General features: G+C 46.5%; 2 protein-coding genes across 4 annotated transcripts in view; one reads left to right on the forward strand and one right to left on the reverse strand.

The window, feature by feature from the left end:
• The window catches only part of LOC141022147 (uncharacterized), a 35,574-nt gene extending 20,881 nt beyond the window's left edge, over window positions 1–14,693 (forward strand). For all 3 annotated transcript variants that reach the window (XM_073498209.1, XM_073498210.1, XM_073498211.1), the window contains 3 exons: window positions 12,143–12,231; window positions 13,765–14,064; window positions 14,145–14,693. In XM_073498209.1, the coding sequence (XP_073354310.1) occupies window positions 12,143–12,231; window positions 13,765–14,064; window positions 14,145–14,200 (445 nt within the window). In that variant the 3' untranslated portion in view covers window positions 14,201–14,693. The remainder of the gene's footprint in view (window positions 1–12,142; window positions 12,232–13,764; window positions 14,065–14,144) is intronic.
• LOC141022230 (uncharacterized) lies at window positions 2,914–8,176 on the reverse strand. Its single transcript, XM_073498552.1, has 2 exons — window positions 6,776–8,176; window positions 2,914–3,408 (listed from the first exon to the last, which is right to left on the reverse strand). Exons 1-2 carry the CDS (start codon window positions 8,144–8,146, stop codon window positions 2,914–2,916), a joined length of 1,866 nt encoding a protein of 621 aa, XP_073354653.1. The 5' UTR covers window positions 8,147–8,176.
• Window positions 14,694–16,043: the final 1,350 nt, after the last annotated feature.

A 16,043-nucleotide genomic window follows, 5' to 3' on the forward strand; every position in this document is an offset into this window, starting at 1 on the left:
AATGGACGGCCCAGTCAGTGCCTGGTCAAACACGCCTGAACGCGTCCGCCAGGTCGGACTGGTCCACCCTGGCCCATCCAGACCCCATAAATATCCCCACCCGGATGAACCCTAGACCCCTGAAAGGATCGATATAGTTGACTAGAGGGGGGGGGGGGTGAATAGGCAACTAACAATTTTGAACTTTCCTTTACCAATTTAAACTTTGCATCAAAGTAGGTTGTCTAGATATGCAACTAGGTGAGCAACCTATATGATGCAACAACAACAAGCACACAAGCAAGAAAGGGATATAACACAAATAAGCTTGCACAAGTAAAGGCACGAGATAACCAAGAGTGGAGCCGGTGAAGACGAGGATGTGTTACCGAAATTCCTTCCTTTTGAGGGGAAGTACGTCTCCGTTGGAGCGGTGTGGAGGCACAATGCTCCCCAAGAAGCCACTAGGGCCACCGTATTCTCCTCACGCCCTCACACAATGCAAGATGCCATGATTCCACTATTGGTGCCCTTGGAGGCGGCGACCGGACCTTTACAAACAAGGTTGGGGCAATCTCCACAACTTAATTGGAGGCTCCCAACGACACCACGAAGCTTCACCACAATGGAATATGGCTCCGCGGTGACCTCAACCGTCTAGGGTGCTCAAACACCCAAGAGTAATAAGATCCGCAAGGGATTAGTGGGGGGATCAAATTTCTCTTGGTGGAAGTGTAGATCGGAGCCTTCTCAACCAATCCCTAGAAAATCAACAAGTTTGATTGGCTAGGGAGAGAGATCGGGCGAAAATGGAGCTTGGAGCAACAATGGAGCTTAGGGATGGAAGAGGTGGTCAACTCGGAGAAGAAGACACCCCTTATGTAGTGAGAGAACAAATCCAACCGTTATCCACTTAACCAGCCCGCGACCTGCGGTACTACCGCACGGTCTCACGGTACTACCGCGGCGGACCGCGGTACTACCGCAGCCACGGCAGAGCCTAAGTCCTGTCCTGACGCGCTAAGGCATGGAGCGGTAGAACCGCTGGCGCGGTACTACCGCGCCCCCTTGCGGTACTACCACAAGGCAGAAATGGACTAGGCTGGGAAGGCACGGACATATAAAAATACATCCGTGGCAACTTCCGCTGAGTTTTGATCCATGCAAAAATCCAACACGGTACTACCGCAAGCCTGGAGCGGTACTACCGCGTGGGGCGCGGATGTAAAAAATTACATCCGCCCCTACTGCCGCTCATGCTGCTGAGTCTGGCCAGAGCGCACGGTACTACCGCGCCCATGGCGCGGTACTACTGCATAGGGCGCGGATGTAAAAAATTACATCCGCCCTACTACCGCACTAGCAACAGCGCCTGGCCAGAGGCCACGGTACTACCGCTCCCTGGGTGCGGTACTACCGTGGGCACTTGCGGTACTACCGCGCCAGAGGCCGGTACTACCGCTCCGAGGAGCAGTACTACCGCATGCCCCAGTTCAGCAACACGACATTTTGCATAGACAAGAAAGGACGGAGGATGCTCCAAAGTGCCAAAGGAAAGGTGGTGCAAAAGGAGTAGACGTGTACGTGATGATTCCACCCAAACCTTTCCAAAGCGGACCCCCTCTTAATAGTACGGCTTTCCTACGACTCAAATCCACCGAAAAGAAACATAGAGAAACACCGTCTTCAATAGTCTTTGAGGGGCACCAAATCGTCTTGTGCCTAGTCATGATATGTCTGAAATATTCCATGCACACGATTAGTCCGCAAAAGCATTGTCATCAATCACCAAAACAACTAAGGGATAAATAGCCCTTACAATCTCCCCCTTTTTGGTGGATTGATGACAATATGGGATTTGCACAAAGGGAGATAAAGAACGAACATGGGCAAACCCCACATCTATAAAATATAGACGGGCTCCCCTAGATGTGTGCTATCAAGAGAAGTGCTTTGGACTGCACGGCACACATATTAGGATCAACACTCCCCCTATATTTTATAGACAAGGCATATCTTGCAACAACAAAGCTAACACTAAGCAAGATAATAACTATGAGCATAAAGTAAAGTGCACAAGATAGCATAGGCCCAATAAGGTACGGTAGAGTGCATATGTCTTACACCATATGAAAGGAAGGTCTCACAAGCACAAACCAAACCAAAGCAAACGAGGTTCAAAGGAACGAAAGCAAGGCGACAAGACGAAAACATGACACACGACTCGCAAATCCTACACTCTCTCCCCCTTTGGCATCGAGCCACCAAAAAGGCAGAGAGGACACCTACGACACAAGTGGTGGCTCAAGCTGAAGTGATCACTCGTCACGCTCCTCGTCAGACTCGGCAACGGGGATAGGCTCCTCCTCAGACTCAGTCCACTGATACCCCTGCTTCGCCATCCATTCTGCCTCTGGAGTGATGTGCTTCTCGGACCCACTGGATATGTCCTTGCCAAATGTCCTCAAGATCCTCTTGTCACGGCGGCGACTCTCCTTGGAAGCAACATGAGTCCTGTATTGCCCCTTGGCTTGCATGCAGAACAAGGCCTTCATCTTGGCCTTCAGCTTCTTAGCCCATGATGGCTCAGCAAAGGGAGGGGCATACCCAACAGAGCTGTCCTCATCTGCTTCCTCCTCCTCAATCTCCTCCTCATCGACATCCATCCTAGCAGCCTCTGCCTCAGCACGAGTAGTGGTGTTAGCCCACTGGGGCTTGATGCGGAGCTTGATGGGGTCGTGACGGATCCAGTCAGGGGCAAGAAACTCGTCATGAGGATAGAGCTTCTCCCAGGTCTTCGAGATCAAGAGAAACAGGTAAGGTCCATAGATGGGTACCTTACGGTTGAACACCGCAAACCGAAGCTCGCACCACATGATGTGGAGACGTCAAGAGGTTGAGTCTGAGAGAGACGCCCCTCCTCACAGATGAGAATCATATCCACAAGATAGGCATGCACCTTGTCCTTATACCAATGCGGGGAAAGAGGGAGTTGCGGAAGATCCAGTGCATGATGTCAAGGAATGGGTTCAACACCCACGTCTTCTTGTCATTGGGAAGCTTCTTCTCCACAAGGTACTGCTTGTTCTTGCTAGCTGACTCGGGGTTGGAATGAGGGCGAACACCAACAGGCGTGTTGAGCCCCTCATCAGGTACGTGGAGCAAATCCATGAAGTTCTTCCACTTAGCAGTCATCTGTTGTCCATTGGTTATCCAGGTCATCTTTCGTTCCTCATCAGTATGAAAGTGGACCGAAGCAAAGAACTGGGCCACAATCTCGGGATCAAAGTCCAGGTGGAAAGAGATCACGTCCTCAATGCCAAACTGCTCTACCAGGTCCAAAGCCTCACCAAAGTAGGCACGGTGCTTATCCTCCCTCATGTGATTCATGTAAATCCAGTGCACATCCACATAGATGTTCTGCTTGGCCTTGATCACATCCAGATAAATGAGATTCTGCTGCTTGGTCCAGAACAGATCATTCCCTTTGAAGTTGGCACGAGGATTCACATAAGGGTTGATCCTCCTTCGAGTGACAAACTCAGCAAGTGGTATCTCATCCATGCCCATGGAGGGCTCCTTGTTCTTGGTGGCAGTGGTCTTGGTCCTGCGTTGGGGGGCATTGGAGCCCTCTAGAGCTTTGTCTTGGTTGCACAGACGCTTGGAGCCCGTGTCACGGCTGGGATTGGAACGGCGTGCAGGGGCACCGGAGCCACCACCTATGACACACAACACAAGAACACGCAAGAAAAACGAGAGGGATCAGTGCAAAGACCACAACAAAACAGGTGAAACAAGTAGAACTCGCACTTGGTAATTGCCACTTGGGAGATTTGACAACAACGGTAGTACCGCATGAATGCGCGGTACTAAAATTTTAGTGCTGCTCCTAGCCACGGTAGTACCATGCCAGGATGGCACGGTAGTACCGCGCCTCGAAGCGGAAGTAGAATTTTAGTGCCGCGCCTCGCACGGTAGTACCGCTCCTGAGGAGCGGTAGTACCGTACGAGCGGTAGTACCGCACCAGAGATGCGGTAGTACCGCACGATGTCAGATCCGAACCTCAAATGGATCTGAGCACAACCGTAACAACAAGGCGGTACTACGATTGATCAAATCCACCACGGGGCAACATACCAAGTACCATCTCTACGCATTACTACTCTCCTACATCCTACTCATGCAAAGATTTGGCCTAAAATCTCAAGAACAACATGCATCTCCCCAAAACCTAGAAACGAAAGAACGAACCAAAGAGAGAGGGATTTGGGGAGAAACCTTGTTCCATGGCAAGAGGAAGTGGTGGGGAACGATCCCGCCGGACAAAATGCGAGGAGAGCGGCCAGAGACGGAGATCTGGCGAGGGTCTCCGGCGCCGTTCTTGGGCAAGAGAGAGAGACAGCGTGGGGAAAAAGAGTTGAATGGGTATGGGGGAGTGGGAACTCCCCCTGCCCGCTCTTAACCCCCACGCGCTCTCGACTGCGCGGTAGTACCGCGTGTCATCGCGGTAGTACCGCCTGGGCGGAAGTACCGCACCGTGGGCGGTAGTACCGCTCCCCCAGCGGCAGTAAAAAATTACTGCCGTGCTGGGTGCGGTAGTACCTTGCGCAGCTCCCGCGGTAGTACCGTGGTAAGCCACGGTAGTACCGTAGAACCAAGAAAATGCACGTTTCGAAAACAGAGAATAAAAATGGCCTTTGCAAAGCAACCTTCCAGCAAACGGACACACCAAAGAGCTAACCCACGAGACAACACACGCAAGCTCGGCACGAAGAAAGGGAGGCAAGAGACAACAAGGACTAAACACGCAACACAACCTCTCCAAAGAGAGGGCGATGGCCGGAGCCACCTATGTTTGAGTCAATTGGTATGGCACCACGAAGAATTATCCTTGGGCCCATGACCAAAATTCATCTTTGAAGAACAAGTACCATCAACAATGGCTAATGTGAAAGAGTTGATCAATTTATGCATAATGCGGGGAGGGAGAGTTCATTGAGAGAACAACACCCCCCCTATGTCCATGCCTACACCTAAACAAGATAACAAGTTGAGTATGGTGGGGTGTGCAAGGGTTCAAGCAACATTGCTCGAATCAATGATATTTAGCTCATGCCTTAACTCGCGAAATCTTGCTTCATCCAAGGGCTTCGTGAAAATATCTGCAAGGTTATCATGAGTGTTGACATAGTTGAGCTCGATCTCCCCTCGCCTAATGTGATCCCGGATGAAGTGATACCGAATCTCAATATGCTTCGTCTTGAAGTGTTGAACCGGGTTGAGAGAAATCTTGATGGCACTTTCATTGTCACACCAAAGAGGCACTTTGTCACAAATGACACCGTAATCATTTAAAGTTTGCCTCATCCATAGGAGTTGTGCACAACAACTACCGGCCGCCACATACTCCGCTTTGGTGGATGAGAGAGACACACAACTTTGCTTCTTAGAAGACCAACTTACCAAAGAGCAACCAAGGAATTGGCACCCTCCGGAGGTGGATTTCCTATCCACTTTGTCTCCCGCCCAATCCGAGTCCGAATATCCTGCAAGCTTGAAGTTTGCTCCTCTTGGGTACCACAAGCCAAAGTTTGGGGTATGAGCCAAATATCGAAAGATTCGTTTGACCGCCACAAAGTGGCTTTCCTTAGGTGCGGCTTGAAACCGTGCACAAATTCCCACACTCGACATGATATCCGGTCTAGATGCACAAAGGTAAAGCAAGGAGCCAATCATGGAGCGATATACCTTTTGATCCACCGCTTTACCATTGGGATCAATGTCAAGTTGGCATTTGATGGGCATTGGAGTGGAAGCCGGCTTGACATCACTTAGCTTGAATCTCTTGAGCATGTCTTGAGTGTATTTGGCTTGGTTGATGAAGGTTCCTTCTCTTCTTTGTTTGACTTCGAATCCGAGGAAGAACTTCAACTCTCCCATCGAAGACATCTTGAACTTTGAGGTCATGAGAGCGGCAAATTCCTCATTGATAGCTTTGTTAGGGGAACCAAAGATAATAACATCAACATATAGTTGACACACAAACAACTCCCCTTTGACCTTCTTAGTAAAAAGAGTGGGGTCGATTTTCCCAACTTCAAATCCACGATCTTGCAACAACTCGGTAAGGTGGTCATACCACGCACGTGGGGCTTGTTTAAGGCCATAGAGTGCCTTATCGAGTTGATACACATGATCGGGGAAGTAGGGATCCTCGAACCCGGGGGGTTGTTTGACATACACCAACTCATTAATAGGACCATTAAGAAAAGCACTCTTCACATCCATTTGTTGCAACTTAAAGTTATGATGAGAAGCATAAGCAATCAACAAACGAATGGATTCAAGGCGAGCAACGGGAGCAAATGTTTCACCGTAGTCGATACCCTCGACTTGGGAGTAGCCTTGTGCTACCAATCTTGCCTTGTTGCGAACGATGGTCCCATGAGCATCTTGCTTGTTCTTGAATATACACTTGGTTCCAATGACATTGTGGTTCCCCGTTGGCCTTGGCACCAATCTCCACACCTTGTTGTACTCGAAGTTGTTGAGTTCTTCATGCATGGCATTGAGCCAATCCGGATCTTCGAGCGCCTCATAGACCTTTTGGGGTTCAACACAAGAGACAAACGCGTGATGTTCACAATAGTTTGCCAATTGTCTATGAGTGCTTACCCCCTTTTGAATGCTTCCAAGCACATTCCTCATGAGATGACCCTTGGTAGAGAGCTTGGATGCAATCTTGGCGGCACGACGCTCCAATTCCTCCTCGGGGGTGAGTTGAGGAGCAGAAACTTGATCATCTTGAGCGTCGTCTTGAGCTTGCTCTTGATCTTGAGCTTGCTCATGACCTCGAGCTAGACCTCGAGCATCACTTGGTGGTTCACCACCATCTTGAGGTTGATCTTGCCCTTGATCTTGTTCATTTGGTTGAGGGCCTTCACCTTGTTCTTCGGAAGCATGTGGGTCTTGGGTTGGTGATGGTTCCACTTGAGTGGAACATTGTCCTTCTCCCTCGGACACAAGGGGTTCCTCAATGGGTAGGATATGACCAACACCCATTATTCTTATGGCTTGGGGAGGAATTTCATCACCTACATCACAAGTACCACTTTGCTCCACTTGGGAGCCGTTATTCTCATCAAACTCCATGTTACACGTCTCCTCAATAAGTCCCGTGGACTTATTAAGAACACGGTAAGCATGGGAGTTTGTAGCATAACCAACAAATATGCCCTCATGAGCTCTAGCCTCAAATTTAGACAAACGAACACCTTTCTTGAGAATGAAACACTTACACCCGAACACCCGGAAGTACTTGAGGTTGGGCTTGTTACCGGTGAGAATCTCATATGGAGTCTTGTTCAAGCCCTTGCGGAGGTAGAGCCGATTAGATGCATGACAAGCAGTGTTGATGGCTTCGGCCCAAAAGTTGTATGGAGACTTGAACTCCGCCATCATGGTCCTTGTCGCATCCATCAACGTCCGGTTCTTCCTCTCCGCTACACCATTTTGTTGAGGGGTGTATGGTGTGGAATATTGATGCTTGATCCCCTCATCACTAAGAAACTCATCCAAGGTGTAGTTCTTGAACTCGGTGCCATTGTCACTTCTTATAGTCAAGATCTTTGCATTGTGTTGATGTTGGGCTTCATTTGCAAAGTCAATGATGGTTTGTTGGGTCTCACTCTTCCTCTTGAAGAAATATACCCAAGTGTATCTTGAATAGTCATCCACAATCACCAAGCAATACTTTCTGGCCCCAAGACTAACAAAGGATGGAGGCCGAAAGAGATCCATGTGGAGGAGCTCCAAAGGCCTCTTCGAGTAAATGATAGTTGTGGGAGGGTGAGCCTTCTCATGTAGCTTTCCTTCGATACAAGCACTGCAAGTACGATCTTTAGCAAAACTAACATTTGTTAGTCCACGGACATGGTCCCCCTTGAGAAGACTTTGCAAAGATCTCATATTGACATGGGCTAAACGGCGATGCCAAAGCCATCCCACGTCAACTTTAGCCATTAGGCATGTCGCGGTCTTAGTGGGTTGCTCCGAAAAGTTAATCACATAGAGACCGTTCTCGACATGCCCAACAAAGGCTACTTTCAGAGTCTTGCTCCACAAGAGAGCCACGGTATCAATATCAAAGAAAGTGGCAAAGCCCATGAGTGCAAGTTGACGAACGGAAAGTAAATGTATGCAAGGGACTCAACAAGCATGACCTTCTCGATCGTGAGATCATGAGAAATGACAACCTTGCCGAGTCCCAATACCTTAGAAGACGAGGCATCACCCCACTCGACATTGGTGGGCATAGATGGAATCTTGTGCACGTCCACCACCAAGTCCTTGCTTCCGGTCATATGATTTGTAGCTCCACTATCGAGCAACCATGATCCCCCACCGGAAGCAAACACCTACAAGAGATCAATGCTTGGTTTTAGGTACCCATTTTGTAATGGGTCCTTTGATGTTAGTGACAAGGGTCTTAGGAACCCAAATAGACCATTCAATGTACTCATAAGGAGAACCAACAAATTTGGCATAAACATGCCCATCACTAGCACGGCACAACACATAAGAAGGGTTAAAGTCGCCGGCTTTGTTGGAAGGGGTGGCATTGCCCTTCTTGACACCACCACCCTTCACATTGTTCTTCTTCTCCTTGGAAGCACCCTCTCCCTCCTTCACAAAAGTTTGCTTGAGAGGAGGAGGTCATTTGGTCTTGTCATTCTTCTTCTTGTTCTTGGACACGGGTGCGAACCCAATCCCTTCCTTGGCCACAACTTCCTTTTGATTGCTCAAAAGGTTGTTGAGGTTCTTCTCACCTTGTATGCACGACACAAGGCCTTTCTCAAGTTGTTCCTTCAACTTTGCATTCTCCTCAACAAGATGCACATGCTCACAACAAGGGTTAGTAGCATTTGCATTATCAATTAAAACCATGTGAGGAAAAGTGGCTTTCTCCTTGGTTAGCTTCACTTGGAGTTGATCATGAGACTCCTTGAGGCTAGCATGAACACCTTTCAAGGCCTTGTGAGCCTTGTCAAGTATATCAAACTCCTCCTTGAGTCTAGCAAGATCAACCCCAAGCTTGGCCTTCTCGGAGTTTAGCACACGAGATACAACAAGTGCATGATCAAGATCTTTCTTTAATTTAGCGTGGTCATCGTTGTATGACTCCTCAAGAGCCAGACGAAGACCTCGCTCTTCCTCAAGAGCATTGGAAAGATCCGAAATCTCATCGGCATAGTCACGACTATGCCCCTCCATCTTAGAGATGGTATCTTTGTGAGCCTCGATCATGTCATTGGCTTCACCAAGTTGTTCCAAGAGAGCAACGAAGTGCTTCTTGGATTTACCCTTGAGTTTACTCATAAAAGACTCAAATTCATTCTCCTCCACATTAGACCCCTCATGTTCATCAATGCAATCCGTCAAAGAAGGATTATGAATGATGGTAGTTTTGATGTTGGGGGTTACCTTGTTGGTGGCTTTAGCCATGAGGCACTTGGCGGTGATGTTCTCATTGGGTGAGTCGAAGAGAGACACCCGTGGAGTTGTCGCAATGGCAACAGAGGCCATGGCAACCGACTCACCATCATCATCATCATCATCATCATCCTCATGGTACTCTTCTTGTGCCACCAACCCCTTGGGAGGAGTCTTCTTGGTGAAGTTGCTCTTGTTGGGGAAAGACTTGGCCTTGTCCTTTCAGATGAGCTTGCCACCATTGTCTTCCCTCTTCTCATAAGGACATTCCACAACAAAGTGGCTCACATTGCCACAATTATAGCAAGTGCTCACTCGTTGCTTGAACTTCGCGCCACTTGAGTTGTTCTTGTTGAAGTTGGGCCTTGTGTTCTTCTTGCTCCAAAGTTGCCTTGAAGCAAGAGCCATGTGTTCATGATAAGCATACTTTGTATCTTCGGGGTTGCTCTCCTCTTCTTCCTCTTCTTCCACACTAACCTTGGCCTTCAAGGCAAGGTTGGGCTTCTTTGCTATTTGACAACGTAACACCTCCTTGTCGACGGTCTTGTCCAAGATGCTCATAGCCACAAACTCATCCAACACTTCACTTGAGGACAAGGTGTGGAAGTCCGGCCTTTGACGAATGACGGAGGACATGGCCTTGTGGTAAGGCATCATGGCCTTGAGGAATTTGCGCTTGACACTACAAAAAAAATACACTTCCGTGATGATACGTGTTTGTCACAGTAGGTCGCGTTTTCTGTCATGCATGTACATCCATGACGATTTTATGATAGAATCAAGATAGTCATACATGTGCTGTCGTAGAAGTGTTCCATGACATTACCAAAATTATCATCACGGAAGTGTCCACTTCCATGGCGAAAAACCGCGCGTCACAGAAGTGCTTTCGTCAAGGGTGGCCGACACGTGGCATCCACCGTAACGGGTCGCCGTTAAGCTATCGGGTCCAGTTTTGGATCCGATAACCCGTTAACAGCCCGGACCAATGGCGATTTTCCACGTGTAAAATCATCATTGGCTGGAGGAAACACGTGTCAGCTCCCCATTGGCACATGTGTCACTCATCCAATGGGCGAGATGCGCTTATGAAATGTTGACACGTGGACCGGCACAAAAGTGGCCCATAAAGTTTAAATGGGCCGGCCCAACTAAAGGCCCACAAGATTTTGCGGTCCATAATGGGCCGGCCCAGCAAAAGGCCCACGTTTGCGGACCATAATAGGCCGGCCCAGCTAAAGGCCCACAAGATTTTGCGGGCCATAATGGGTCGGCCCAACTAAAGGCCCGCGAGATTTTGCGGACCATAATGGGCCAGCCCAGCTAAAGGCCCACAAGATTTTGCGGACCATAATGGGCCGGCCCAACTAAAGGCCCACGAGATTTCGCCGACCATAATGGGCCGGCCCAGCTAAAGGCCCAAAAGATTTTGATGACACTAGTAGGCCGGCCCATTAACAGGCTGCCATGTTTTGGGCCAAATGCCGACCCATATTTGATCCGGTCCATTAACAGTCTGCCACGTTCCGGGCCTAATAAAGGCCCATATGAGATCCGGCCCGTTAAAAGCGTACCACGTTCTGGGCCAAATTATGGCCCAGATCAGGTCTGGCCCTTTGAGAGGCTTTGGGCTAAATTATGGCCCATATCAGATTCGGCCCGTCAACTGGACGCTATGCTTTTGGGCCCACTTAATAAAGGCCCATTTAGTAATTCGGCCTGATATTAGTTTCGGCCTGTTAAAGGCCCGTTTAACATTTCGGCCCTATATATATTTCGGCCTGTTAAAAGCCCGTCATATAGTTGGGCCTAACTACGACCCCGTTTGCATCCGGCCTGCTCACAGACGATAATCTGATTGGGCCAAACAAAGACTGAGACAATTTTGGCCTGTTATAAGTCCATGATTTGATTGGCACAATCATGGGCCGGGGTCTATTTCGGCCTGCTTCCGGCCCGTGAGCTATTCGGCACGTTTCAGGACCAACCTACTTTTCAGCCTCCTAAAAGCCCATTGAGTTTTCTTGGGAAAATAGGGCCGGCGGTTTACTCGGCCTATTAAAGGCCCGAATCTACTAGTGGGCTAGTTTACATTTAGGCCTGTTAACGGACCAAGATGACGGGGCCTATGATGCGGATCATACATAGTGATTTGCATGACGGCCCGATTATGTACCGTAATTTTACGGTTTGGCCGGTTTACTGCGAAGACAGGATATATATACAGTAAAATAAGTGCAGCATCGTGAATAAGAAAAAAAACCTAGACTATACAATAAAGAAATTACGGCATATTACATCCACTGGGCATCAAAGTTCGCCACTATGATAATAAAGCACAAGCAGACAACAGATTACATACACTGGGCATCAAAGATCGCCACCGGTGCAATTAAACATGCCGACAAAATAATATACAAAACCGACAGCACTTCAATAGAGTTCAAGAAAGGTTAGCCCTGCTCGGGAGCTGCAGCGCAAGCAGCTGAGCAAGCTGATGAGACTGCACTTGTTTGACACTTATATCCTCCTCACTCTGAAAGATAAACAAGCAGACATATGACATGTTTTGCACATATAAGTATCAGTGCTGACAATTCATCACATTTCTTACTGACGAATAAAGTGACATAGTTTAAAATAGCATTAACACAATATGGTATTGTTCAGGTCAAGACATGGCAGGAATGACATTGTGAAGGAGTTGGCAGCTTCACGACACCACTGGATTACAGATCAAGAACTCATAAGTACCAATGGTTAGTGTGCTGTCAATTTATCCCATTTCAGATTGGCAAAATAAGATCACTTGCTCTCTATAGTTTAATTTACATGGTATGAAGAAGGAACTTGGTTGTACAACTGAAAACTTAAATTGAGAAGGTCAAACTTTTGTTTATGAACTACTCCCCCGTCCCATAATATAAGAACATTTTTTACACTACACTAATGTCAAAAACGTTCTTATATTATGGGACGGAGGGAGTACATAATAAACTTTAAACATGCAATTTGATGCAAACACCAAAAATAAACAGCTGTTGCAGTCATGCCTAACCAAATATACACAACAAAGTTTGAAGGCTTGATAAGGAGAAACTTACATTATTGGTGAAGGCAGGCTCTATAAAGCCCTTGTCCATGCTGATGGGGGGGGGGCAATTCAAGAAGTTTACCATAGAATCTTCTTCATAAGCATTGCCTTTATTCTACATTTTGTTAAGCGTAAATATAGATGTGACAATATAAGAAAAAATGGAGAATATTTAAGATAAGATGAAGAGTGATGCTACATAACCAAGTAGCTATAAATGTAAGTACAGCGATACAGGCAAAAGGTACAGCCAAGAGCAATGCAGAGCTAAACTTCTTCAGTATCATCGGTGTTATCCAACCTTATGGTAAGAGTAAATATAGATCTTATGTGTAGAAAATGGAGGGCAAAGGAAATAAGCTGTAGAGTGATGGTACATGAACAACTACCTGTCAATATAAGTACACTGATAAAGGACAGCAGGTACTTACAAGAACAATGCAGAGCTAAAAAATTGCATTGGCATTGGATATATTCTACACTAATGTAACCATTCATACAGATCAGATAATTTGGAGCGAACAATTGATAAGCAAGCTATCATGCATACTGTTGTCACATAATGAACCAGGTATGTATGCAAGTACAGTGATATAGGACAATAGGTACTAACAAGAGCAAAGTAGCGAGCAACATATTTGCGATATCCCGTCGTTCTTTTCAAACCGGAATTCTTTTTCGAGCAGATTTCCTGCAAAAAAGATCCGTAAGGCACATGCGGAAAAGTAGAAGTTCAAATTGTCATGCGATATCATAGACAGTACCTCATCCTCGGAACGAGATTAGTGCATAACAAGGTTTTTCCATTCAATGTCTTCTAAATTTAGCACAGGAGACTTCACCAGAAATTCGTTTATAGGCTTTCCATCAAAGTGTGATTTCCTCAGGTAACACTGATACTGCTGCAATGCTTCCTTGAAAAGTGCAAGCAAGCTTTGCTCATCATGACTATCCAGATTGACCCTCGCCTACTTACAACAATGTAATGTAAATCATTGATGTGTTCAATCAGCAGAAAACAGGAAAATAATCACCATGAATAATAGCACTTACATGTAAGTGGGACAGGAAGATGTGAAAATCATGTTTGTCTTCACTATAATCTTCCCATGATGGGAATATATGCACGTAGTCCCTAACAACATTGAAAGCATTGTCTTTTAACTGGGAATAACTGGAATGGGGTTCCAATCTGCAGGAATTGGCCGTCTCTGCAGTTGGGATAGGTCTTCGGCCGGTGGACTTGCTGTACTTTTTGCTGGAGTGGGATTTTTCTGTGGTACGGCTGGTGCTATGGCAACTGAAATCGGCATACCTTTTGCTGGAGTGCAGGTCCTATGTGGTGGGGTTAGTGGTGTGGCCAGTGAAGTATGGGTACAGTCTGCTGGAGTCGGTCCTACGTTTTGTGTCACTGGTTGTACAACCAATATAAGTGGGGTGCTGTCTGATTTCTCCGGCACAACCACGTTTTTTAAGGACTTTGCTGGTGCTCCTTCAGGTTCGGCAATCACCCTATTCCTTTTTGATGTCTGATGCACAAGAACAACATTTGAGTGGAAAAACATGGTATGATGACAGATGGAATATGTATTGATAATGGATGGGCATGGCATCTCGACATATATGATGAGTAAACTAAGCAGATGGCGGTGCAACAAAGTAGAAGAAATGCAAGACAACATATGCAAGATACGCGCAATCAATAAAACCTTGCCAAATTAGAACAAGCACCTTGATGGGCGAATATGACAGGCCATCTGCCTTTGACTCCTCGAGGTTAGAATAGTCATTAGGATCATATTCTGAACAAGAATCTACAGGTAGGGAGCGTATGAGTTTCATTGCATCCAGAATGGCACTCAATGCCTTGGTGCCAATTTTGTAAGTCATTGCAGTGTTCCACAATATTCTTCTGATGCGCGGATTCTGATATTCACTGTAATTACGTATAATATCTGAGAACCATGAAAACATAAATAGTTGTGAGATTATCTTTGTAATGCAGAGGATATTCTAATATAGGGGCGCCCCTGTAAACACTTGTGTGCTATCACTGGATTCTGATGAGAGAGCTCATGTGTGCTATAATATGGTGCGTGCATTTATATAATCTGGCACAAGTACACAAAAAAATAGGCTCCAGAAGTAAGGATAGTTGGCAGATGATAGGTTCAAAATATACTGTATAGAGAGTTTATTGCCAAACCATGATAACAAGAGCATACAGCAACTAGGCAGATCATATTGTACATAAAAGGGGTACACCATAACCACGATATATAAATCAGGAAAGTGGAACTGGCTTGAAAATACGGTGTTGTATTGCCGCTAGTAATTGAAAGCCTATCGATGACGTACAGGCCAGCTCTATCAGCTGTTGACTGCAGATGTCCCTGCTCCCCTTCCTGACACGGAACATACTGTACATACTAAATACAAAATAACAAAAGAGGAACATGTTAAAGAACAGAAGAGGAAGCATATTCTCGAGGTTCGGCTTCATTGCATACAATGTTGGTTGCCCACTCATGATGAATCACAGCGCCCAAAGAAATGCAATTCCATGCTGTCTCTCTATATGTGGCAATTTTGAACAAGAGTCATTAGGATCATATTCTGAACAAGAGTCAATAGGTGGGGAGCGTATGAGTTTCATTGCATCCATAATGGCACTCAATGCCTTGGTGCCAATTTTGTAAGTCATTGGAGTGTTTAGCTTCAAGAGTGGACTGCTGCTTGTGCGACACAAAGCAGCTACATAGATCATAGTGTAGATATAACGGGAAAACCTTAAGCATCAGAGTAAAATCAGCAAGGTGGAACTTGCTGGAATATATGGGCTAGTATTGCCGGTATGGCTAGAAAGGCTTCGGATACGAGCTCTCTTCAACTGAAGGTGCGGTACTGTTAATATCAGTGTAACTCTCAAAGGCGACATAGCTCCCCGCATTTCCTTGCTATTCTTATAGGATTCAAGTGGGCAGGCCACTACAAATCCTATTCCCATGTTTACAAAATCCTACGAATCAAAGAGGCCTGAAGAGTTCAAGGTGTCCATCACAACCGACCGAATAGACCTCTACACTGCAAATGTCCCTGCTCATCTTCACTACAAGGAACATACTATACTACTATCATACTCTCTCCTTTCCAAAATATAAGTCTTGGTAGAGATTCCCACTATGGATCACATACAGATGTATCCAGATACATTTTAGTGTGTAGATTCACTCATTTTGCTCCATATGTAGTCCATGGTGGAATCTATACAAAGACTTGTATTTAGGAATGGAGAGAGTACTTATTAAAGAAGAACGGAAGAGGAACAAGCTAAAGAAGAGCAAGCAGATTTTGGGTAATAAAATGTTCGTTGCGCAGTGCCCACACATGATGAACCAGAGTGGATTAAGAAAGCAACTCCCCGCTGTCTCTCTATATGTGGTGCACGTGCTTTTCGAAAGTAAAGTAGGAACATTA

This window comes from Aegilops tauschii, chromosome 5 (assembly GCF_002575655.3).
Source record: "Aegilops tauschii subsp. strangulata cultivar AL8/78 chromosome 5, Aet v6.0, whole genome shotgun sequence".
Classification (NCBI taxonomy): Eukaryota; Viridiplantae; Streptophyta; class Magnoliopsida; order Poales; family Poaceae; genus Aegilops; species Aegilops tauschii.

What these genes read in the sequence shown, in the direction of transcription:
- LOC141022230 (XM_073498552.1), bottom strand. Translation starts at nt 8,146, where the DNA reads ATGGGCTTTGCCACTTTCTTTGATATTGATACCGTGGCTCTCTTGTGG. An exon ending in ACGACGCTCAAGATGATCAA is followed by an intron (nt 3,409 to 6,775) that starts GTTTCTGCTCCT and finishes GATGTGATCAAG; the next exon opens with GCCAAGCAGAACATCTATGT.